Genomic DNA, 24,973 nt, shown 5'->3' with positions numbered 1-24,973 from the left:
CTGGGAGGTGACCCCAGAGACAAGGAAGGATTAGAAAAAAAGACTGTGTAGACAAGTGGACAGGCAGGAGACTTGAGCGGGCCCCCAACCCTTTTCTTAGAGGTTCACTTCTTCCATGGATACACCTAGAAGATCCAGATCTCACAGGCCCCGCCCACTATCGGACCACGCCCACCAGGCCCCGCCCCACCCACTAATCCCTCCCACCAGCCCTAGGCCCCGCCCCTGGCAGGGCCCGCTTCCTCCCGCCAGCCGAGGCTCTGGCTTTGCACCCGGCGGCGACTGAGAACTGTGTGGCGACTGCGGAGCCAGCAGCGCAGGCGGGCGGAGCAGAGTTGTCCGGCCCGGTGGCGGGCAATGCCCCCGTGAGTCTCTGTCGCTGCCCCTCCCCGCCCCGCGTCCCTACCCCTTCGGAGTCCGCGCCCGTTCGGGGCCGGGCCGCGCCTACCGCCGGGTCCGCGGGGCGGGGTCCCGGGGCAGCACCTGCCTCGCCTTGCAGCACCACTCTGCCAGCGGAACCCGGCTCCAGGCGTGGACCCCGGCCCCACCTCGGGGTAAGTCAGCAGGCCTTGCGCGCCTGCGAGTGGGCGTGGGGAAGGGGCTGCGGTCAGGGGACCACGCCGGGAAAGGGGGTTCCGGCCGGCCGCCGAGCGCTACGTAGGGATGTATGCCAGATCAGGGGGGCGGAGGAGGGGGCCCCCGCGATGCGCACAGCCTGGGATGATTGTGGGGCGGGGGCTGAGCCTGGAGAAACCTGGAAAAATGGGGTAGGAACCCCAGAATCTGGAGTACTTTGCTGACGCTCAGGGCTCACCTGGGGCCCTGATCTTCAACAGCATTGCTTCGCATGGCATTTTTGCAAAGTGCTTAAAATCCCTCCTTGGAAAGGTAGCCTGCCTTTCTCCCTCCTGTCTATACCCTGGTTGGGAAGCGGCCACTTTTTCCTTCCAACGTGACACCATTGTACCCAGAGAAACACTCCCCTTCTTAGTAAAAATGAGAGAGGTGGTGCTCACGCAGCCTCAGGGTGGCAAGAGGGGGCTTCTGGGAAGCTGGGAAAAAGTGGTCAGGGGCACGATGGGTCACTCAGGGTTTCAGAGAAGCTTGGCACGACCCTTCTTGGGTTATTCTGGCATCTTGTTCGTTTGGGAGGATAGGTCCTCTTGGCTGGCTTCCTGGCTGCCTGGATCCCAGGCCCCTATTACCTGTGTACAACCCAACCTCACGGAGTGGGTTTCCCCTCCTAGTGTCTCAGAAGCTAATGAATGGTTGGTCCATAGCTCTTGTGGTCCCTGGCTAAGGTGGGAAATGCTGTAGCTAAGCCAGAGTAACAAGGGGCTCTAGCTGGCAGTGCCATCAGGGGCCTTTAGGGCTTGGGCCTGGGGGGAATGGCTGTGTCCAACCCTGTCTCTAAGGGTGATATCTACGAGAGAGAAGGAAGGCAGCTGCTTTTCCTATTGCCCTGTTCTCCTCTGGTGATGACTACTCATAGGCTTTGGGGCCTGAATGGTGGAAAGAGGGTCTTTCACCAAGGGATTGACACACCATCTTCACAGTTGCTGCCAGCCAGCAATTAGTCCATAATCACAATCACGCAGCTGCCAACTGTCCCTATAGGCAAGTGAAAACGGTGGCCCAATGGGACACTTTCTGGGCAGGGGCCTGCTGGGGAGGGGTCCATGCAGTTTGTGCTTAAACCAGGTATTCAGGGACTTCCTCGGGTTCTGCAACCCTCTGGCTGTTTATACAAGGGGCAAAGCCCCAGAGCTGATTAAACTTGTCTTCAAACCCTGGCTCTGCCACTTTCTGGCTATGTGATATGAAAGGAATCACTTGCTTTCTCTCCGAGCCTCCTTCGGCAAAACAGACTTAGGTTTTAGGAGGAATAAATTCGATGGTAGGTTTGAGCAGCTCATCCCTTAGCCCTCATGAGCTCAGTGGGTAACTGCTGAACTATAAGCAACACTGTGCCAAGCACTTGCTGGGGCAGGCATGCTGGAGCCAGGAGCTGAGGACTCAGCAGGGACCTTAGTCCCTTCCTCCAGGGGATGTGGTCGGTGTAGGTGTTGCTGTCTTAACTGTTCTCTCTCCCTGCTTGCTGCTCCTAGTGTCTGGACATTGATTGGATTTTACTCTTTGGAGTCTAGGCTTGAAGCTGCTGACTCTCTGGTCTTCTCACCATGAGCAGTTTCTGAGCTCCGTGGGTTGGGGGCGGGGCTGCCAGGGGTCTGGGTGATGTCTGTCCATAGCTGGAGTAGTAGCTGGCCCTTTAAGGAGTGAAGAAAACAATTATCAGGCCTGGGCATTGCATCAGCTGGAGCCTGGAGGGTCTCAGGGGAGGGGGAGGGAGGCTGGTGGTTGATTTCATTAGTGCCATGTGAGAACTCTCACCTGAGTCTGCCCCACTCCCCAGCTGAAGCTTTTTACCCCCAGGCACTAGCCACCCCAGGGCTCTGTGACCTTAGGAGCCCTACTTTGGGAGGCTTTTCTGTGTCTCCCACTCTTGTCAGGAGCCCAGGTGTAGGGAAGTGCCTCTCGCACAGCCGTTTGCTGACTATGGCAATGGCTCTTGCCACCAGCTAGTGTTGTGCTGACTTGGGGTGCAGAGTACATCTCCAACAGCAACATTTTGCTGATAATGGGGGTGCCTCCACCATTTGTGTTTGCTCGACCTGGGGGTGTTTCTTTCACCGTGGGTACAGATGCTTGGCCACCGACCTCTTTTCATGATGGGGCTGTGTGCCCAGGGATGTGTGTTATGGGATAGGAGCTCTGTGGGTGACATGATTGGTTTTGGGTGGTGAGTCACAGGGTGTGGGGACAGTGGCAGAGAGACGATAAGGTGCTTGGGCATCAGTCAGAGTAAGGTTCATGCCCCCCCCCCCTTGTGACTACTGCAGGTTACCAGCTCAACTCCCTTACCTCACTTGGCTCTGGAAAACAAGAATTATTGCTGGGCTTGGTGGTGCATGCCTCTGTTCCTTGTGGCTGGGAAGGCAGAGGCAGCAGGGTTGTTGTAGGACTAGTCTACATAGCAAATTCCAGGCCAGACAAGGCTACAGAAGAGACCTTGTTACAAAAACGGAAACTCAAACCAGGTATGCTTTGCATCCTGACTGGCCCAGCTCCCTAGAAGGTGCTGCTGGATGAAGTGTGATGTCAGACTATGCAGCCGGCCTAGGGCAAACGGAACCCTCTCCGATGATTCTCGTCCCTTGCAAGTTTAGATTCTTCACATTAAGAGTTCATGTTAGCTGAATAAAAAAGCCGAGTCTGATGGTACACTCTTGTTTTCCCAGCTGATGGCAAGGAGCTAAACTAAGCTGTATAACAACTTAGAAGTTGGCCTGGGCTGCATGAGACCCTGTCTCAAACACAAAGCAAAGCAACCCGGGATACCTTTCAAGGTCACCGCACAAGAAACAAGAAAGGGAGGCAGAGGAGGAGTGATCACTCTTGCCTCTGTTGTCGGACGACACATCAGTCCACCCAGTACCACTGGTACAGCAAGCTCTAGACACCAGGTAGCACCTTGCTGTATGGGACCCACTCTCTAGCACACTCATGGTCTAGAGCCTGTGATTACGTAGGTGACGTGTGTTGAAAACAAGGTTCATAGACCTATCACAGCAGGTTGCTTCCCCACTTTGGGGTTCTAGAAGGGCTTCGGGAGAGGCTGACCTCTTAGCTGAGCATGGCGGATGCCATGTGGTAAGGGAGGCAAAGAAGCAAGGATGAGAGAGACATCAGTGTTTACAGCTCCTGGTGGGGTGGGCCGAGGAGCCTGGTGGTATAGCTGAGGGGTGTGTGGCAGGCAGAGACAGCCTAGCTCCACAACCCTGGATTAGCAGGATAGGAGAGATACAAGGATTATCCTGAAACCAGTGGCAACCCCTCAAGGGTTTTAAGGATTGGAGACAGGTTCAGATAGTGTGTGTGTCCTAGAACCTGTGGGCACAAGTGAGCCTCCTTGTGAGTGACCTTTTGCCCTCTCTTAGCCCCTCCCTTGAGTAGCAGCAGAGTTGGTGCCTGGGGAGCCCTTGTTTATGTGGCTCTTCCCAGGAGGGAGACATTCTAGTCTCTCCAGATCCCTCTCTGTGGGCTGAGCCACATCTCAGCCTTGTTGACCAAAGCTCAGCCCCTGGGACCAGGTTTTCCCAGCCTCCAGGGAGTCAGAGGACAAGGTGTAGAGCTTTGAAAACTGTCTGCTCTGTGTTATAATCCTAATTCAGCAGTTCATGGGCAAAGCGAGGCTGTATCTGAACTTTAATGTCACCAACTACAAAACAGGAAGAGAAAGGTGAAAATCTGTTGGAAATTGTAAGGCCGGTGCCAGCCTCACACGAGGGCTAGCATGGGAGGAGTCCTGTGCTTAGTAGGACCCCATACTTTTTAATTTTCTGCCGCCACTGTCTGGAAAGAGTGGTTTTAAACAAAGGACCTGAGCTGTCATCTAGCACTAGGCTTTTCATATTACCTAGCTCACAATCCAGAGAGGACGCAGACTTGAACATAGCTCCTGAGTGGAGGACATCAAAGATGGGGGAGGGAGGGTGACTGTCTGTCTGAAGGCAGAAGGGATATTAGTGTCAGTAAGGCTTACATGGTGTTTACCCTACGGTTCCTCTGCTAAGTACTTTATACACCCGTTTTCACTAATGAGGGAAAAGTAATCATCTTCTCCCATGGTATAGATGAGGGAACTAACATTCTTTGACCACAGCCCCCACAGTTTATCAAGAGAAAGACTTGAGATTCAAAGACAGGGTAACTGGATAGCAAGACAGCAGGCCTGGGCCGGGCTGTCTGAGCTGAGCCTGGAAGAATTTGGCATTCATTCATTCATTCATTCATTCATTTCATAGGATCTTACTGTGTAGTCATGTCTTGCTTCATTGCTAGTTTCAACTTGTGGCAATTCTCCTGTCTCAGTTCCTCAGGCACTAAAATTATAGGCAAGCACTGTCATGCTTGGAAGGGAGAACTTGGCTTTGCCCAGAGGGATGAAGAGATACCGAGGAAGGGAAAGCTTTCATCTGGACATTATCTAAGCCCTGGATATACTCCTTGCCTGGGAGAGGGAGCTTCAAGGCCAGATGCCTTTGGGGTCTGAAAGCTTTTGGCTTCACGATTCTGACAGTCCAAGCCCAGAATTGCTGGCCTCTGTGCCTCCAGGTCCTGCTGTTGCCATGGCACCTGAATTACACTGGTCCCTCTTTTCACTACATTGCCTCCTTGCCTGTCTTCTTCAGGTCATCTCACTATTCTGAATTTAGTCATCTCTTCCAAGTTCAGTACCTGGTCTTTTACTGCTCCCTAGACACCACCTTAGGACTGAACCCAGGTCCTCAGCTCCACCCACCTGCACCTGCTCTGCTTCCAGGGTCCCTGGCTTGTCTCTATCACCGTCACCATCACCCACCCACTTGCTCAAGCTGGAAGCTGGAAATTCTCCTGGACACCTCCCTGTCTTCGCCCCCACAGCCAAGCCTAACAAGCCTTGTTCTTTAGTGTTCCTCTTCTCAGGTCAGGTCTGCAGCCCCTCTTCATGCTCATGCCCCCTTCCAGAACACTACTAACTGTCACCTAGATACTGGTGACAGCCTCTTGCCTGGATTCTGTACCCTCTCATGACTGCCCCACTTGCTGTCGTTTGGTAGATATAGCCAGCACGATCTTCTAAAGATAAATGTTTGATTGTGTCATTTCCCTGCTTAAAACTTCCAGGACTTCTTAGAATAAAATTCAGATTTACTGACGTAGTCTCCAAGGCCCTGTGTAATCTGGTTCTTACCTCTCTTTTTACATCATCTTCTCCCATTCTGTCTTACCCTCCACTGCAGGATGTTCACACATACTGCATACCGGGATGCACACCCCATCCTGGGGCCATGTTGATTCTTCCCAAGTGTCCCCACAGCAGAGAAGTCTAAAAGCTAAACACTCCACATCCATAGGACCACCACCTCCTCCTCCTTTTCCTCTTTCTCCTCCTGTGTGTATAAGTCTCTGTGTGTGGTATGGTCCGTGCACCTGAGTGTGCAAGTGAGACACAAATCCATGATATGGTCTCTCACTGAACTGAAAACTCATGGTCTTGGCTCTAAGCTGGCTGGCCAGCAGGATCCTCCTATTTCTGTCTCCTAATCTCAAACACACACACACACACACACACACACACACACTGAGAGAGAGATTGACAGAGAGAGAGAAAGAGAGGAGAGAGAGAGAAAGAGGGGGAGAGAGGGGGAGAGAGAAAGAGAGGGGGAGAGGAGAGAGAGGGAGAGGGAGAGGGAGAGGGAGAGGGAGAGGGAGAGGGAGAGAGAGAGAGAGAGAGAGAGAGAGAGAGAGAGAGCACGCGCCTTACCTGGCTTTTTACGTGGGTGCTGAGATTCAAACTCAGGTCTTCATGCTTGCACAATGAGACTAAGCCTCAGACCCAGGACCTTGTACTTCTTCATGAGGCTTGGCACCCTTTACTTGCTTCCCATCCTATTTGCTCACCTGAGGCATTCAGTGGGTCTGGAATCTGTGTAACCTAGCCTTGGCACATAGTAGGTACACAGTGAGTTGGCTGGTGCATGAAAGAACAAGTACCTCATCCTGCAGCATCCTCAATGGCCTCTCTACCGCCAGGCCTTCCTTTTTCAATCTTTTTTTCCACACATCCCCAGAGTGATCTTTCCAAAACATAGAACTGACCCTTTCACCCCCTGCTACTTAAAATACTTCAATAGCTCCCCATAGCCGACAGGAAAAAGCCTCAGCTTCTTAACATGGTGTTCAAAGCTCTTTATGATCTGTACCTGACTCCCTGCCCATCCCTACCGCTCCTGCTTCCGCAGCATGCTTTGAACACCTGGCTGCTTCTCCAGCAGGCCAGGCTGTTTTGTGCCTCTGTGTACCTACACTTGCTGTTCTCTCTGCTTATGATGGCTCGCCCACCCCTCCCCTCATGTAGGACTGCTTACCCATCCAGTATGGTTAGTCCACCCTGCCTCCATTATATCAGTGTCAACACTGTATCTCTGTCTGCCTTCAAATAAGCCTGAAATTTGGGTGCAGTGTGTTTTTTCGGGGTGCTTATCCTTCTATCTCCAGTAGCTTCTCTTCTGTTAATTAGGAGAAAGCAGGCAAAGCAGCTTCAGTAATAAAGACAGGTTTGTTACAAGGAATGGGGTATGGGGTATGGGGTGTGGATGGATAGATGAACAGACATCACTCGTCTAGGGAGGCGGGACCTGGAAGGTCAGGAGAATTTGAATCTTCATTCTCTGCATCCTGCTGGCTGTCTTTGCCTATCTGTTCCCTCTGACTGGATTTTGGTATCCTAACCCTGGATTCTGGCCACACTCAGAATTAGCACCTAGGGCTTGGCAGATCTAAGTCCAAATTCCCAGGAGAAGATCTGATTGGCTCTGAGGGAGTTAGGTGCTACTCTGAATCACTCACCTTTAATCTGCTGGGAGGGATCACAAAGTCAGGCATGAACAAGGCTCCTGAAACCTCCTTCGGGAGTGTGTATATGGGGGTCACTGTTAGCCAGGCAAGTGCTTTAGAAGATATCTGCTTCTTATTTAAGGTGGAGCAGGCAGGTGGGCCAAGTGCCAGCCTTCCTTGCAGACAGCACCTAGAGAAAGGGGGCCTGGAATTGTGACTTAAGAGAACTCATTCCAGGGTAATAGTGGCTAGGGCAGGCACTGAAGAACCTATCACATGTGGTTCAGGGCCCAAGCACAGACAGAAGGTATGGGATGATGGATTTCTCCACTTTGAAATGGGTCGAGGCAAGGCCTGAGTTCTGAGTTCTCAGAACTCCATTTCATCATCGTCTCCCTCCAGGGCTAGGGATTAATTTCAGGGCCTTGTACACACTAAACAAGTCGCTATCTACCAAGCTACATCCTTAGTATTAGAACTTTTGAGACACCATCTGACCATTTAGTCCAGGTTGGCTTCAAATTCACATTCCTCCTGCCTCTGCTTCCCGAGTGATAGGACAACAGGTATCGAGCCACCACTTGAACCAGAATTATCTTCCCTCTCAAGTCATGTTCTTCCTTTAAGACTGAACTCACCAGTGGTAGCACACACCTTTAATTCCAGCACCCAGGAAGCAGAAGAAGGCAGTAGATCTCTTGAGTTCGAGGCCAGCCTGGTCTACAGAGTGAGTTCCAGGAGCCCGGGCTATACAGGGAAACCCTGTCTCGAAAAACAAAGAACAAAACAAAACAAAAAAACAAAAAACAAAAAAAAAAAAAAAAAAGGAAGAAAGATGGGGAACTATAGTGACAAATTATAAATAGGAAAAAATAACCCTGAGCAATTTCTCTTTTAAAAATATTTATTTATTTATTTATTTATTTATTTATTTATGTGTGTGGTGTGGTGTGTATACACGGGTGTACACTGTAACACACATGTGGAGGTCAAAGGAAAGTGTGTGGAAGTTCTCTCTGCCTTCCACCATGTGTGTCTTAGGGGTCAAACTCGTATCATCAGGTTTGGCGGGAGGCCCCTTTACCTGCTGGGCCATCTCATGAGCCCCAAGTGGAGCAATTCATATAAAATAGTTATTCCAAAATGGGTGGCAGCAACAGAGTGCCAGCAGCTGCTGTGCTCAGCTCCTTTGAGAGGAAGGCAAGGTGAGTGGGCTTCCCATCCGGTAGAGTGGTACCCTCAGTGGGACCCAAGATGGTGTGCAGGAGCTCCCAGATCTGCTGTGGTATAACCTCAGCTTACTTGGTGAGATCATTGGTTTTATCTCAACTCTAGCATGTCCAAGGTCGCCGCAGGGAGAATGAGTTTGTATAGTTGAATGTCTCTCAAAACTCTCCAGTCCCTCCCCACTCTCTCTCAGCAGAGAGATCTTAGACAGAGTTGAGCGCTATGGTTGGCAACTCCGTGTAGCTGAACTGTAGTAACAGAGCTTGGCTTGTTTGGTTTGGTTTGGTTTTTTTTAAGACAGGATCTCACGCTCCTAGGCTGACCTGGCATTTATTATGAAACCCAGGCTGGCCTCAAACTTCTGCTGGCCATGCTGCCTCCACCTCTCTGTACTGGGGTTACAGTGTAAACTGTCACGTTTGTACAATTACATTCATCTCTTTTGAGTGGGTGTGTAGGTGAGTGGGCACATGCCACCATGTACAAGTGGTGATCAGAGGACAGCTGTGGGAGTCAGTTCTCCTCCTCCCACCACGGGGGTCCCAGAAATCGGACTTCAGCCATCAGGGTTGGAGGCAGGGGACTTTTACCCACTGAGCCGACTCACCAGCCTATAATGTTGTTGTTTTACTTTACTTATGTTTGCAGTCTTTTCCTATTTATTAAAGGTGATATTGACTTTTCTGTTTATAGTAGCAACAGAATTTCTATTTAAAATAATTCATTTAAGTTGAAAGTGTCAATTTAAAGAAAATAATGGACAGGAGACTGGGGTTAGGCAGAAGTCATCAGTGTGGCACACTAATGTGTGGAGAATGCAGGACTGTGCTGGGGGCGGGGAGTCTTGGAAGTTGTCCCTTCCGTCTGCCTAAAAATATTGAAGGCTTCTCCTGCTGCGTTGGCCTGTTCTCCTCTGCTTGTTCTGTGCCCAGGCTCATTCTCTTCCTCTTCTTCCTCTTCTTCCCCCTCTTCTTCCTCCTCCCCTCCTCCTCTTCCTCTTTTTCCTCTTCCTCCTCTTCCCTCTCCTCCCTTCCTTTCTTTTTGGTGGTGTTGGGGAGCAAACCCAGGCCCTCATAAATGCTTTCTCACTGAACTGCCCCACCAGCTCTGGCTTGGGCTGTTCCTTGGTTTTGTTTTGGGTTTTTGTTTGTGTGTTTGTTTTGTTTTGTTGTTTTTGGAGGGGTGGTTGTGCTTTGGGACTCTTCAGTGGTCTCCTGCAGACAGGAGAATTTGTGTGTGGTCCCCAAAACCTGCTTGAAAGGGCCTGTTGGTGTTGAGATGTCTGGATGGGGGCAGGAGAGACTCACTCCAGACCAGGACTTAGGATAGTGTGATAGGATGGACTCTAGCATCATGGTCCTCCTGTCTCCATACACAACACTGACTTGGGAGCTCCCTAGGAGCCTGGAGCCCCAGGCTGCAGTGAGGCTTTGGGAGTTGCAGGCAAGGGAAACAGTCCTCAGAGCTTCGTGTCCCAGAGCTTGGAGCCCTAGGACAACAGAGCTAAGGAGCGTTGGATTCTCCAGGGCCCCCATTTCCAAACTCCTTCTTCTACACACCTCTCTGTGCCTGTTTGTCCCTGAGGGCTGAACTGCAGCGACCAAGAACGCCACAGAACTAGTTTTCTCGACAGGGCTCAAGTCCAGAGCAAAGACTGCAGAAGGGAAGGAGGAAAAGAGAAGGGTCTGTCTGTGTCCTGCCTAGTCACAGTCACACCTTGCCATGGGCACCAGGAAAGTGGGAGCCTGGGCAGAACGTGGGTGTGTGCTGTGTATTCATGGTGAGAAGGTGTCACTGTCAAGATGGAGTGTGTGTGTCTATGTCTGCAGTTCACTGACCCTCCTCATGTGATATGTTTCAGGTTCTCTGAGGGAGTTTTCCTGAGTCATTTGAGTGTGTGTGTGTGTAGATCTAATGGGTGCAATGCGTATGTGGGTCTGTGCTCATTACATCTCTGATGTGTGTGATGTGTGTCAGTGATGCACAATGATGTGTATCTGTGCGCATGTGTGTGCTCCATGAATGCTTGTGCTTCATGCCTGAGTGACCTGTTCTGGTAGCTTGCATGCTGGGTGTGGTTGTACTTGATGTTTGTGCATGTGGCCTTCTTTGAACAGTGTGTGTCTAGCTCTGGGTGAAGGTGTTTGTTTCACAGGCCTGAAAGAGACCTGAGGATGAAGGAAGAGAGGCAGTTTCTGTCTGTGACCAGGTCAGCTGAAGCTGTGCTGGATAAGAGAGGAAGGTCCCCAGGGTGGGCAATGGGCACAGCGGCGGCGCCTTCCGGCTTGGTGCAGGGCTGGTAACTGGAGCCCCTTCCCTCCATGAAATATTGATCAGCTTGGAAGGCAGCCCTGACCGGGGCGGGGCAAGCAGGAGTGTGCGCTGGCCGCTGTCCTTGGTGCTGCCGATGCTGCCCGACTGAGCCTCTTTGCTCAAGTGGGAGCTGGCTAAGGAGAGAAAGGCTTTGAGGCTAATACCATTAGCAGTCCCTCTGCCCCCTGAAGAGTTTACCTGTTTCTGCCAGGACACCCTGTGGGTTTTTCATTCCATCTAGGAAGGGGGAGTGTGGGAAGCAGAAGAGTGTCTTCCTGAGATGAGACAGGTATCTTTCAGGATGTTTGCCCCGGGTTGGTCCTAGTTTACACATTTGTTTGTAGTACTCACCATACTGTTAGTAGGACTTCTGCTTATTCTCGCAGGGGTCCCGCTGGATGAGAAATGATGTGCTTACCTGCTGTGAGACAGAGCCAAACACCTATTCCCCTGTATCTCTGGTCTGCCTGGGAGTTCTGTGGCTATGTAGGTGTACTTTACATGTGCTTGGGGGTGCTGCAATTGTTCTTTTAGTGCTGGGCTGAAAAGTATTAAATGTTTGGGAGCCCCATGGTCCCCAGGATCCTAGTGCAGCCCAGGCCTTCTCCAGGGTATCAGACCCTTCCCTGCCAATCCAAATTCTACCTTTCCTGTTGGATGTGGTGGTACCCAATTGTAATCCTAGAGGTTTGGGTAAAAAGGTGCAAGACTAGCCTTGTCTATATAGCAGGATCCTATCCATCCAGTCAGTTCATCAGTTAGCATCCCCTTTAGCCTCTGCTTCTGAGGCAGACCTGTCTGTGGTCTCTAGAGGGAGGTGGTATAGGATTGGCCATCTGTATTCTTAGGGCATCTTACTTTTTAATTTTTAAAAAATGCCTTTAATCCCAGCATAATACCCTCTAGAGGTAGAGGCAGTCAGATCTCTGAGTTCTAGGCCAGCCTGGTAGATGGATCGAGTTCCAGGACAGCCAGGGCTACACAGAGAAACCCTATCTCAAAACAAAACAAAATAAAATCCAAACAAACTTCAGAAAAAGAGAGACAGGGACTCACTCTGCAGCACAGACTACCTTGAACTCAGGGGATTCCTTGTGCCTCAGGCTCCCAAATGTTGGAATAGCAGGCCTGAAGCACCATGCTCGGCTTCTCCGACTTTGAACTGCCCATTGTCCCTCTGCAGGTCTCATGCCTTTTATTGTGGGTTACACCTCTGACCCTGTCCTCATCTTTACTCTCTCCTGAGTATCCCCCTCTCTCTCTGGGGGCACACTCATTCCTGCTCACTCATGTAGGTCTCCTGAGGTCACAGGAAGCTCTGCTTCCCACCCAGTGTCTCCTACACCCGTAAACTGCAGTGTTGGCTTAGGCTCCTTCTGACCCATTTTTCCCTTTGGCCAGGTTTGCCCTCAGGGACCTCAGGCTCTGATGACGGCACTATACACTTCCATCTTCCCTATAAATCAGCGTGGATGCTTCTTACTCCCTTCTCCAAAATGTGTCCCTTTACCCCCTCTGGTGGCTCCTGAGCCCCATCCCTGACCCCCCTTTCCTCTTTCCTCATGCAGGGCAGCAGTACAGTCCTTCCAACCTTTATGGAGCAGCTGTTCCCTCGATCAGCTTGTTTCTGATTCTTCACGCAGTGCTAGATTGATCTCTGGAAAGCATGGTGCTTACATCTTGTTAGATTTCACTCCTATGGGATTAAAAGACATGCTTCTTAGCTCCATAGTCAGGGCCCCTCATTGACTGCTTGTAAGCGCTCTTTCCAGTTCCCTCTTCTGCGCTGCATTTACCTTCTCCTCTGCTATACTCTGCTCTTGAGCCTCTGAACATGGCTGCTCTGTTGCCCTTCCCAGTGGTTCCTACTGTTTTCCTATACAGTGGCCCCCATACTTCTTCCTGATACTGTTTCTGGTTCTCCCCATCCTACAGTGTTTTTTCTTTTTACAGAAAACCCAGAGTTTTCCCCTGGCATCTCAGGTCCATGAGTTCTGAGTCCATGGTCCACAGGCCAGTAGCAAGCCGGTGAAAACTGCAGAATTTCAGGTTCCACCTGTGATCCCCACAGCCAGAATCAGCATGACCCCTAGGTGATTTGTGTCTGCATCTGAGCCCGAGAAGCACTGATTGGTGTGTTCATTGAGTATACTGTTTGTATTGGTGCATGGCCTGTTGCCAGGATATGGGAGGGTGATCTCAGATGCCAAGTTTAGCACCATCAGGTGGTGGCCGCCATGTTGGCCAGATTCCACAGTCTATGGTGGAGGAGTGGATAGTGGAGATGGCCAAGAAGACAGTGTAGCCTTCCCACCTGGAATCTCTACCCTCCCAGATCCCTGAGCTTCAGCTCTGTAACTCTGCAGAAAGTACTCTGGCAACCCAAGGAGGAATGGATTAACCCATAGAAAGCAGTCATCAAGCATGGAGCAGAACTCGTCGCCATCTGAGAACACACATGAGTGGAAATGTCTTTATTTTAGCATATGTTTTAGAAAGGAAAATATTTATTGTTTTTCCTTTATTATAGCATTAATGTAGTTTCTAAAGTAGTAGCTTTAGACAACACAATATGTCACATGAAGAAAATGAAACTGACTCATGGATCCTGTCTCCATCAGTGTTCATTTAGTACTTTTGGTTGCCACTCATTTTTTCAATAAATATTTACAGAGCCCTGCTATGTTTCCAGACCCATGCCAGGTACTGGGGACTTCGGATGAAGAACACAGTTCTGTTTTTAAGCAGCTCGCAGCCTGAGGCTGGGTATAGAAGACAGGCGCTGAACAAGTTACAGACTGCAGTATATCCATTTCTCAGGGCTGCTGAGACAAAATAGCACAAATAAGACAGCTCAGAGCAGCCTGGATTCTCCCACAGTTCTGGAGGTTGGGAGTTGGAAATCAAGGTGTCTGACAGGCCGATTTCTGGTGGCTGTTGGCAATCCTTGGCTTGCTGACTCCAGTCTGGACTTACATAGCAGTCTTCCTTCGCCTCTGCTCAGTGCTGTCTTCCCGCAGGGTTACGAGCTGGAGTAGGGACAGTCCTACCCCCACCACCTTTCAGGCTGACTTTAATCACATCTGCAAAGATCACATTTTCAATCAAGGCCACACTCAAGGTACAGGGCCTCAGGACTTTAACCCATAACTTTCAAGGACTGACCAGAGTTCTGGAGCAGCAGGAGGGGACTGACTTTGCCCTGGAAGATAGCTAGGAATGATGACCTTCAAAGGGGAACTTAGGGAAGAGTAGGAATCAGGTAGGCAAGGGTGGAGGGGCAGACAAGCATGCAGCTCTTGGAACATGGCGGTAGGGGAACGATGTAGAAGACTATCCCAGGTAAACAGAGAAGACACAGTGGCACTTGTGAAGAATGAAAAGAAGTTAGTATGGTCTTATTACAGGATAGGGCAAGAAGCCAGGATATAGTGGGACCTATGGGGGGGTGAGGGGATTCAGGGACTGTAGTCAGGGCCAGGGGAAGGATATGAGATGGCTGGGGTCAATCTTATGTAAAAACTATCTCTTTCTGTGACTGACCATCCTAGAGGCTGAGTTGTTCTAAGTTGCTGGTTCTGAGGAGATACACAGAGCCATGTCCTCGGGAGTCCCCTGGCTGGGAGAAGGCAGATGTTAGCTCTGAGCCTGGAAGGAAGCAGGAGGTGGCCCTTGCTTTCCATATGCCTGTCCCCTGGCCCAGGGTCTGCTGGACTTGTGGGAACACTGAGCCCTGGGACAGAGGGAGGCATGTGACCACTCTGCCCAGCATCACTGTGAGGGCTGTGATTGAGAATGTGTCCAGGGCCTGGGTAGTGCTCTGAGGCGAGAGACCCAGATGATGGGAGAACACAGATCTCTCAGGAACATATTTTCAGTGCTCTGCTCGCAGGGACTGTGTGGAGCCTAGTGCCTTCCATCATAGGAAGGCCTGTGGGTCTCAGCTCATCCTTTATCACACCCTCAGAGAGCTGTTCCTTTTCTGAGTGTGATGGGAAAGGGCTCCAACCTTACCCAAAGCTGCCTGTAACTGCCTTGCCTGGGCTGGGTGGGCCGGTCTGGGTGGAGGAGAAGTGGGTCAGCTGGTAGCCATGGTGACAGCAGCTGTTCCCTGCCAGCCTAACCATCTCTTTACCACAAGCCTCACCGATGAGCTTCTTTGTCTGGTCTCTCAGAGATGGGGCCAGGAGAGCGGGGTTGGGGGTTGGAGTGTGTATGAATGTGTATGTGTTCAAGCTCATGCAAGAGCCTGCTCCAAGCTGGTGTATGAGCCTCAGCCTAGGGAGCCAGGAGTGGGGTAAGACAACGTCTCGCTTTCTGCCAATGGAAGCAAGGGGCTTTGCTGTTGCTCCTCTGACTGGGCAGCGCCAAGGGGAGGAGACACTGCATGTGACTCTGTGAGGTGTGTACACAGAATCCAAATAGCTGTGTGGCCGCTTCTATGTGTCTTTGTGTGGGTGAGCATCTTGTTTGGGGCATGTGCAAATCCGTGAACACATGATGTTCCTGTCTCTAAAATGTGGGTAGCAGCTTTGTGGGTCTGTATGATGCTGTCACGTTTGAAATTATGTGCTCTCTCTCCCCCACACCCAGTGTGTGTGTGTGTGTGTGTGTGTGTGTGTGTATGTGTGTGTGTGGGGGGGTGTTGGGGGTGTTGTCTGGAAAGACAGAGGTCTCCACATTAGATTAGGTGAGGTATACTCCCCAATCCTGGCAGCCTGTGCTTTCTGGACTAACCTGCCTCCCCACCACACACCAACCCCTGTCATCCTCCCACCACTCCGTAGGTAGAGGAAGGAGGGGCTAGAGTTAGGCCCTCTACCAGGGTTTGAGGCAGGGTTCTTAGGCACCAGCTCTAGCATCTGTCAAGGACTCTGGATAGATAGATACTGATATAGCTACCCGCCATCACACCTGAGAGGTGCATATGTATCCCACACACCTAGAGTGGTGGTTGTGGGTGATCGTATTAGCCCCTGGGCCTCCCTCTGAACAGGCTGCACATGGGGGTAGGAATTAATCCTGGAAATGCGTTCACCATGTTCCAGGCACCATCAGTCACAGAAGCAGGTAACTGCCCAGCTGGGCAGCGAGCAGTACCAATCTTGTTTTGTAACCTTTTATCTAACACTCCTAGAGCAGAGCACACGTGGTCATCCCACTTTAGGGAAGATGAGCCATGTGCTGGGGGTTGGAGATAGAAACTCTCTAACACTGCTTATGAGTGGCAGGCTTGGTTGTCACACTGCCTAGCTCCTGTGCACGTGCTTTTCGGGTTTTTGTTTGTTTTGTTATTTGTTTGTTTTGTCTTTTTCCATCATCTTTTGTTGACCCATCTGATCCATAGTCAGCTGGGAAAGCTGAGTAGGTCCAGGTGGAGACAAGGCTTGGGACTCTGGACGGTTTTCTCAGAATTGGGAGTGTCTCCCACCCAACTGCTGGTTATGGCACTGTGTCTGTGGCAGTGGTTCTCAAGCTGAGGGTTTGAGCCCTTTCACAGGGGTCACCTAAGGTCATCAAAACACACAGATATTTACATTATGACTCGTAACAGTAGCAACGTTACAGTTATGAAGTAGGAACAATAACTGTGGTTGGGGGTCACCACAGCATGAGGAGCTTTGTTAAGGGACTGCAGCATTAGGAAGGCTGAGAACCACTAGTCTAAGGGGACAAACAAGTGCTAGGGGTTGTACCGAGAGCAGATAGAAGGCAGGGGGATGGGCCCAGGGCTCCGGAGCATTCTGGCCTGCATGGGTCCTTCATGTATTAGAGACTGTAGTGGCACCTACACCTGCCTGTCATCCCACACTTAGGATTTGGAGGCAAGAGGAGCAGGAGTTCAAGGTTATCCTTAACTATAATGAGTTGGAAGTCAACCTGGGCTACTTGAGTCTGTCTCTAAGGCAGACGGAGCTCTGAGTTCAAGGCCTTAAAAAAGCAAAACAAACAAACGGAAAGCAAAACAAGAGGAGGAAATAAAATCTGAAAATTGGAAAGATTTGCTCAGTATCCCACAGCTGCCTTCAGCCTCTGTTTCCCCTCAGGCAACTGCTAGAATTCCCTAGGGACAGAGGCCTCAATTGGCTGTCTTTTTGTGCTCAATTCTGTTTCCTTGCAGACCCTGTCATCACGTTTCTTCCTCCAGGAAGCCTGCCCTGATTGCCTTTACCTCCTTTTCTGAAAGTTGGTATCTCAGCAGAAGTGAAGCTTTGTGCAGATTCCCTAGGGGGTGCTGTTGAGAGAGCACAGCCCCTTGTGATGTGGAGCACCACATGTGGAGCACCACTCTCAGACTCAGCATCTTGGTGAGTTTACCATTCCTTCTAGGTGAGAGGGAGGGGAGGAGGGAGGGAGGGAGTCCCTGACAGGTGATGGGAATCTGGGCTTTAGAAGGATTGGAGGATGGCCTTGGATGCATCTCTCTTTCATCCCAGGCCTTGGTCTCCCTCCCCCTCCCCGATGTCGAAAGGGTGGAGTATTGAGGGCACACCAGTTTGGGCTCCGAGGCTGCTCTCCTGTGCTGGTCCTGGAGCACTGTGTTGAGGGCCTTCTGAGGTCTGTCAGGCCTCTGGGAATGAAGTGGACTATTGCTGTAGGCAGATAGTAGGGAAAGATGGATGAGCCTCAGTCACTTGCAGTCCTTTCCTGCATAATGTTACAGGCACCCTGGGATGAGGCCCCTGGTCCTCCATGTTATAAGAGCAGGTGGTAAGTTCACCATCTTAAGCTTTTGGGTGCTTCATTGATTGCCAAGGAAAGCTGCTTGGCTGCAGGGGGCTTGGGAGGGCCTTGAGAGCTGCTCCAGGAACTGTGGAGTCCCTTGGGTTAGCAAGATCCCAGGTAGAGGTTCAGCTGCCAGGGCAGAAAAGGAAGCACTAGGCCCATTCCTGAGTATCTTCCATTGGAACCAGCTCCTCTGCTGCTGTGTAGTGGGTGGGCGTCATCACAGAACACTGCCGAGTGAGGCCTTTGCAAGTCAGGGATCCCACAAGAGGATCACAGCCTTGAAGAGTCATGAACTGGGCAGGGAGAGAGCCTGCCTGCACAAGCAGGGGGATGCTGATGTGACCTTCATGAAAAGGATGTAGTTCATTCAGCAACCATTGAGACCATCAGTATGCTATGTTCTGGATTATATTAGGGCCTCATTATACCCGGCTCTGCTGCCTTTCCTTCCAAATCCTTGTGATCTGATGGCTTGGGGTTGCGGTACAAAGACCGACTTCCTCTGAGGCCTGATGTGATTGGTCCCTGTGTCTCTGGCTTCCCTGCAGAGAGGACTTAGAGATGTGTCATTGTTGTCATCTTCTGCCATGGCTTCTTGTTTTGAGACAGAGTCTGATGTAGCCCAGGTGGTTCGGAACTCAGGGAACTATGGATGACCTTGAACTTCTGATCCTCTTGTCTCTACATCCCAAGTGCTGAGGTTACAGGCGTGCCAGCTAGACAAGCACTCTGCCAGCTGAGTTCTTTTCTGCACCTGCCCCTGCAGCATTAGCCTCACAGTTGCCTCAACAAAAGGATCTTCCCAGAGTACCTGATGTGACACCCTCCATTTAACGCAAAGATGAGGAAACCAAGACCCAGAAAGAAGAGATGAGAGGAATCTGCTTCTTCTGACCCACATCCCAATGCCCAGCTCTCCTAGGTTTCTGTAGTAAGATGTGTGCCCATGACCTCAGGCCTAGCACTTTGTGTCTGGTTCCTCCTGCCTTCTTGAGGAGTAGCCTGCAAGCTAGGGTCACCTAAGCACTCGTCCGTACTTCAGACGGGTGCTTGAAGATGAGAGCATGGCTCTTTACAGTAGAGCCCTGGATGTCAGTCTGCTTGTCAGTCCATTTGTTATTCATGAAGAAACACAAGCTCCCAGGTTGGCACGGTCTGGAATTCTGTCCCTTCTCACCCCTCAAGTGTTCTGGAGGCTCACCAGAGATGTGTTTGCCTCTCTACCTATAACCTAGGATCTCTGCCCCTTAGGTGCTTGGCTTGGGAAGCTTGGGCTTTCTCATCATAGATACTTTGCTTGCAGTTTTCTCAAAGAACCCAGAGACTCAGGATGGACCTTTGCCTTTGGATGAGGTCTGGATGGAGGGGCAGGGGCTGCTGGGCATGTAGGCCTCTTTATAGACATAGGAGACCCAGGTCCTAGCCCAAGCTGTGCCATGTCCTAACAGAGTGGGACGAGCTGTTCTGCTTCTCTGAGACTCGTTGCTCTCATCTGCTATGAAGAGATAATGAGGCATCTTGCAAAGCTACTGCAGTGGGCAAGTTAAACTCACACTGTGGCAGTCACAGCATCAGATAAGCCCTGCCCCATCTTCCACCAGAAGACTGTACAGATACCCCCAAACCCATGCAGACTGGCACAAGAGCTGGAAACTAAACAGAAGAGATTACCACACGCCACAGAGACTTTCCATTAGCTCTAAGGCTGATGGGGGATAGAGAAATACAACCCCAGACTCTGTAGCACCACCAAGGAAAGCAGTCCCCACACCCCCAAAGACGGCAGAAGGAGGCCTTAACTCACCCCTTATCTTCAGCCTTAATTCACTGGGTCGGTTGGCAGGAGCCTTGTAACAGGAGGATCAGTAGCTGTCCTCAGTGACATGGAGACTGTCTTCTTCAGCAGCCAGAAAAAAGTCCCCTCCCCCCCCCCCCCTTTACTTCCCCTCCTCTTCTACATCCTTTGGAAAATTCAGAGTCTCTCAAGCAAAATGTCCTCGACCCCTGGGATGCACAGCCAGTCCAGGAAGACTGGATGCCAACATAGAAGCGGGGCGGTACAGAGAACAAAGAGGTGGCTTTCTTACTGTGCCAGAGCACAGCCAACTAATGTGGCCTTGGACTTAACAGCCAGGTCACAGAGCCAGTGGTAGCTGGAGACCCCAACTTCTGGGGCTGGAGAGATGGTTAAGTAAGTAAAGGACTTGCTATGCAAATATGCGGGCCTGAGGTCAGCTCCCCAGCTGGTCTGGCCAAATGACCGAACTCCACGTACAGTAAGAGACCTGTCTTACAAAATAAGGTAGAGAAGGGTTGAGGCTGAGGCTAGACACCAGTCTCTGGCTCCCACACATACACATACAAACACAAAGAGACCCCAGCCCTGTGTAAGAGAGGGCCATGACACCTGCCATCCCCTCCCCCAGAGTGTTCTCAGAGTCCTCTGTCCTCCTCTTCCCTGGCTCTTATCGTAACCAGCATTAAATATTTAATGGTATAATTAGTTATTTACTGTCTGTCTCCCCTCCTGGACTGGAGGTCTTGGGAGGGCAGGACTGAGTGGGCCTGGCTCACTGCTGTATCCCTGGCACTCAGTCTTGGCCTTGGAATTTTAGGAAATTAAACATTTGTTGAATGCAGTTAATGAGGACAGTAAATTTTTATACTTTGGAAAGGGATTTAGCAATATAGTCCAAGAATTTTTTTTAAAGCCCTAATATCAGGCAGCATGCTTTTGGATATAATGGAGAACACTGATTCAAACTGGCTTAAGCAAGAGAAAAGACATTCTTTCTGAACTGAGTGCCAGAGGACAGCAGGCTCCAGGTCTTCTCTGTGCCGTGTGCTGTGCTCCTCGGCAGCACAGGCTTCTGCCTGGGGTTGTGCTGGGGGAGGAGGAGTATGAGTTGGGAGGGGGCAGGGCTCTACCATTCCTAAGGTGAATTGAGCAGTGGTCAGATGTCTACTCCTGAACAAATGACTTGCTGAGGAGAAAGCCAGTGGCCTAAAACTAATCAGTCTCTGTCTCCGAAGCAACAGGCAGGGTAGCACTTGGCCAAAACCCTTGTCTGCCAGCCAGCAGGGAGAGGGTTGGGTGTTCTACACTCTACCACTGCCAGTCAGTCCATTCCTAAGGCAATCAGCAGAACCTGCATAGAAAGATGTTCATCTCAGTCTTTGCTTGTTTTATGTGAGGCCAGGTCTTAGTAGCCCAGTCTAGTGACCTGATCCTCCTGCCTCCACCTCTCCAGCACTGGAATCACAGGCGTGAAGCACCACGCCTGGCTTCAGTCTTTATTTAAAAGAGAGAAGAGAGAAATTTGGATCAGATTCAAGAGGAAACTGCATTGAAATATTTAAGTCAATTATGTGCCGTCTGTACAAGGGACGATTACAGTGGCATTGAAACATTTATACAAAGTGTTAATGACATTGGGAAATGCTTACGATATGATGTGAGATGAGAAGTACCAGGGCTTAGAATTGTGTTTACAGTGCAAGTCCAGTTATTTTTTAAGAGCGCAAAGCGGAGCTGGAGTAAACGCCGAAAGCGAGGCCTCTGCAGTGTGGGGAACTGATTTTTGACTCCACTGTAGACTTTTCTGGGCCAGCGCCTTTCGGAAGGAGAAGCTGTTCCTCAGACTGCATAGACTTTTGTCCTTGTCACTTGATAGGAGAGCAACCTGCCTTGGGACTGTTCTCTGCATTTTGCAAATACTTGCTAATTTAATCCTTACAGCTACCCTGAGAAGTAGAAGGGCTTTGATTTTTTTTTTTTTAATTTTATTTTGCCGAGAGATTTATAAAAACTGTAACACGTTTGGTCACAGTGTCACCCAGCATTTGTATGGGAGCCATTAGAGTTCCACCCCAGCCTCAGTGTCTACTGCCAAATGGGCATCTGCTGTTTATCCATGCCAAACACTAAAAGTCCCACTTGTTCTCTATATATTAAGAAATTTTAGAGTTTGAGGCCAGCCTGGTCTACAGAGTGAGTTCCAGGACATCCAGGGCTACACAAAGAAAACCTGTCTCAAAAAAAACCAAAAAAAAAAAAATTTAAATTACATGTTTATTTAAAGTTGGTGCTGGTATGCGTGTGGCATAGTTACTGTGGGAAGGTTAAAGGTCAGCTTTTGGAAGATGAGATTCCCTAGGACCATGTAAGTTCCAGCAGTAGAACTGAGGTCAGGCTTGGCAGCAAGCACTGTACCCAGAAAGTCAGGTTGCTGGCCTTGGCTTTGATTGCAGCAACACTGGGTGTGTGGGGAGGAGGGGGGTCACACCCCAGGCCTCCTACACATTAGACAAGTGACCCTGCCCTCATTTATTGAGTCAGTTGGAGATTTGTTCATTTCATCCTTACTACCTCAGAGAAGCCAAGTGATGACCCAAGCTCCCACAGTTAGTCAGCAGTGGGGTTGCAGGAGAGTCACAGGGGTCTCATATGGAATCCCTTTTTTTCCCACCCACTTTCAGAATTTCCTGAAGCCCTGCCATCCCGGGGACCATGTTTAACGGGGAGCCTGGTCCAGCCTCGGCTGGGGCCTCCAGGAATGTCGTAAGGAGCTCCAGCATCAGCGGTGAGATCTGTGGATCCCAGCAAGCTGGAGGTGGGGCCGGGACCAGCACAGCCAAGAAACGGCGCAGCAGCCTGGGTGCCAAGATGGTGGCTATCGTTGGTCTGACCCAATGGAGCAAAAGCACACTGCAGCTCCCCCAGCCTGGTGAGGGGTGTGGGCACAAAGAAATGGGGAAAGTGGGGGAGGAGGGGCATGTGCTGTTGTTGAGACCCCAGAGACGAAGAGGAGGTGCATACTCTGCAGGTGCTGTATGGGCCGGTGTGTGTGCGATGCTGTGGTCCTCACTAGCAGGCAGTAACCACCCAGAGAGGAAAAGTCAGGTACTCCAGACCGCACAGCACAGGGTGGTGGAGTCTGGACTCAAGGCCCAGTTGCCCTTCCTAGTTCCTGCCTCCACGAACAGATGTGTACATTTATAAGAAACAACCATGCTAAGGGACTCCACGCTTTTACAGACACACAACCTCATGATCACATTTGTCAGTTCTTAGTTCCCTAAGGACAAATAGCCCCACAAATACACTTTGCATAGTCATACATAGGTGTTGCAAAGTCACACGAGACAGAGACAAATACATGGCTTGTGCGGTGGCATACTCAGAGGGTGTGTTTACTCAGCACGCCTCTTACGCTGCCAGGAAAACATGGACCAGTGACTCTTCATTACACTGTCCATGGTCACATTAAGCTCTAAAATGTGGTCCTCTGAACAGACAAAAAGACCCACATCCCTCAGATGTACATACCTGTGCCTCACAAAGCTATACGTATGTCTTAGCTGATAAATCCTCATATACGTAGCATACATTCTCAGATGGCTGGCTATAGAATCCCAGTTATGTTCAGACTTGGAGGCACCCACCTTGTGTCACACAGCCACATGTGGGCCCCCACGACACTGAGGAACCAGCTCTTTCAACCCAGACCCCTTCAGTTCGTGGCACTGGTCCAGACACCAGCTGGCTTTGTTTTAAATCTCTTCCGGCTTATTTTGCTCAGAGTAACAACTTCCCCCAAAAACCTTCAAGTAGGCAGCTGGACGGGGGTGGGGAAGGGTAGAATGTTGGAGCATCCAGGGAGGATGCTCTGAGGTGCTCCACTGGGGCTGGTATTTGGGGGTGCTTTTCCAGACCTTAAAATAGATGTTTACAAAGCCATCTTCAGGAATACAGGGGATGGTCTTTTCCAGTGCTCAGGATCCCTTGTGGTTTCTGCTCAGGAAAAGGCTCGATAAGAAGGGGGTATGGGGGCTATTAGTGCCTTTGGCTGGGCAGTGTAGGCTTGAGAGTAGGGAGCAGAGAGGTGGGGAGCTGGACTGGAACACGGTGGGGGGGCTGGGATGAAACCAAGCTGAGGATTAGAATGAGAAGATGATAGAGGTGTTGAACCCTAGAGGTTGGAGTCTGGTGGTTTAAGCACAGGAATCCAGCCTCAGACACAAAGAAGTCTCCTATGCAAAGTGACTGGGAGAGACAGTCTCTAAGGCCAAGGCAGGGCCTGCGTCACTGGGAGTCGGTACAAAGATCTGGCTTCAGACAGCAGCAGGCTGGGGTGGGAGCAGATGCCAGGAAGACCTGCTGTCTTGGGGACAGACAGTGATGATGGCCTCTGGGTACCTTGCCTTTGTGGTATGTAAAGGCATAGCTGAGGGCTCAGGGTCTAGGGCCGGGGGAATTGCCCAGATGCTGTTCTAAGTGCAGTTCCCTGTGAATCATCTAATCACTGAGTGTCATAGCAGGAAGGGCCCTAGAGGTCATCCAGTCGGAGGTACTTATTTATCTACAAGACTTCCAGAGCCTGAGGAGGAGACACTTCCCTGGGGAATGACCTCAGGCTGGCCTTGGTGGCCACACCCCACCATTTACTAGATGGACAGTTCAGGCTGCTTCACTTCTCTGAGCCTGCTGTTTGTTGAAGATGTTAATATATGCTTTATAGAGCTATTCACTTCTAGGGGGAAAGGTCTTGCAAACTCACAAAGAAATCCTCCCACTGGCTTCGTTCCTGTCCAGCCTAGGCCCCTGTGGAACCAGGGAATAGGATAAATGTGCAGAGGTACACGGCCTCTTGTGACTGGCACGTGGGAGACACGCAGCAAAATGTTGCTACTTTTTTAAGGTTTATTTTTATTATCTCTCTCTCGCACGCGTGTGTGTGTGTGTGTGTGTGTGTGTGTGTGTCTGTCTGCCTTTGAGTGTGTGTATCTGTGCGCCTGTGTATACATTCATACACATGTATGAATGCATGTACAAGCTTTGAGTATGCCAGTGCTTCATCTTGGAGCATCCTCCTGTGTGGGAGAATCAGACAAGTACCTCACCATGGATATTGACCCAGTGATTACTGCTCTGGATCCCAGAAGGAGATCCCTGTTGACCCAAGTAGAATGGCTTCTACTTCCCTATAGAACTTGGCTATGAGGAATCGGGAAGAATTCTTTTCCTGGGCCTATCTTTTGGGGCTCTGGATCTTCTCTTGCAAGAACCCCACCCTCCCAGGTCATGAATAGCCTGTGCTGGCTGTAGCCCTGCCTGATCCTCTTTGTTCCTTTGCCCTGTCTAGTCTGTCACACCAGCCCCTCTGGTCCCTGCCTGTCTGCCCTCTTCTAGTTTATCACTATGCTTCCTTAATGCAGATCTCTAAAATCTCACCCTGTGCTTTAGAGGGCTAGCTCTGGCTCC

General features: G+C 50.6%; 1 protein-coding gene across 4 annotated transcripts in view; it reads left to right on the top strand.

Annotated features, from left to right (window-relative positions):
* Positions 1–237: 237 nt before the first annotated feature.
* Positions 238–24,973, top strand: part of Rims3 (regulating synaptic membrane exocytosis 3) — a 40,658-nt gene continuing 15,922 nt past the window's right edge. Inside the window, exons 1-3 of one of the 4 annotated variants that reach the window (XM_034503562.2) lie at positions 238–365; positions 17,102–17,288; positions 22,189–22,436. In XM_034503562.2, coding sequence (XP_034359453.1) covers positions 22,220–22,436 — 217 coding nt within the window. In that variant the 5' untranslated portion in view covers positions 238–365; positions 17,102–17,288; positions 22,189–22,219. Of the gene's footprint in view, positions 366–387; positions 555–9,701; positions 10,448–17,101; positions 17,289–22,188; positions 22,437–24,973 lie in introns of those variants that run through there. The other 3 variants (XM_076934276.1, XM_034503561.2, XM_076934275.1) reach the window with 3 other exon arrangements.

This window comes from Arvicanthis niloticus, chromosome 5 (assembly GCF_011762505.2).
Source record: "Arvicanthis niloticus isolate mArvNil1 chromosome 5, mArvNil1.pat.X, whole genome shotgun sequence".
Lineage (NCBI taxonomy): Eukaryota > Metazoa > Chordata > Mammalia > Rodentia > Muridae > Arvicanthis > Arvicanthis niloticus.
The sequence above is the reverse complement of the archived record's forward strand: the minus strand, read 5'-3'. Positions and strand labels throughout refer to the sequence as shown.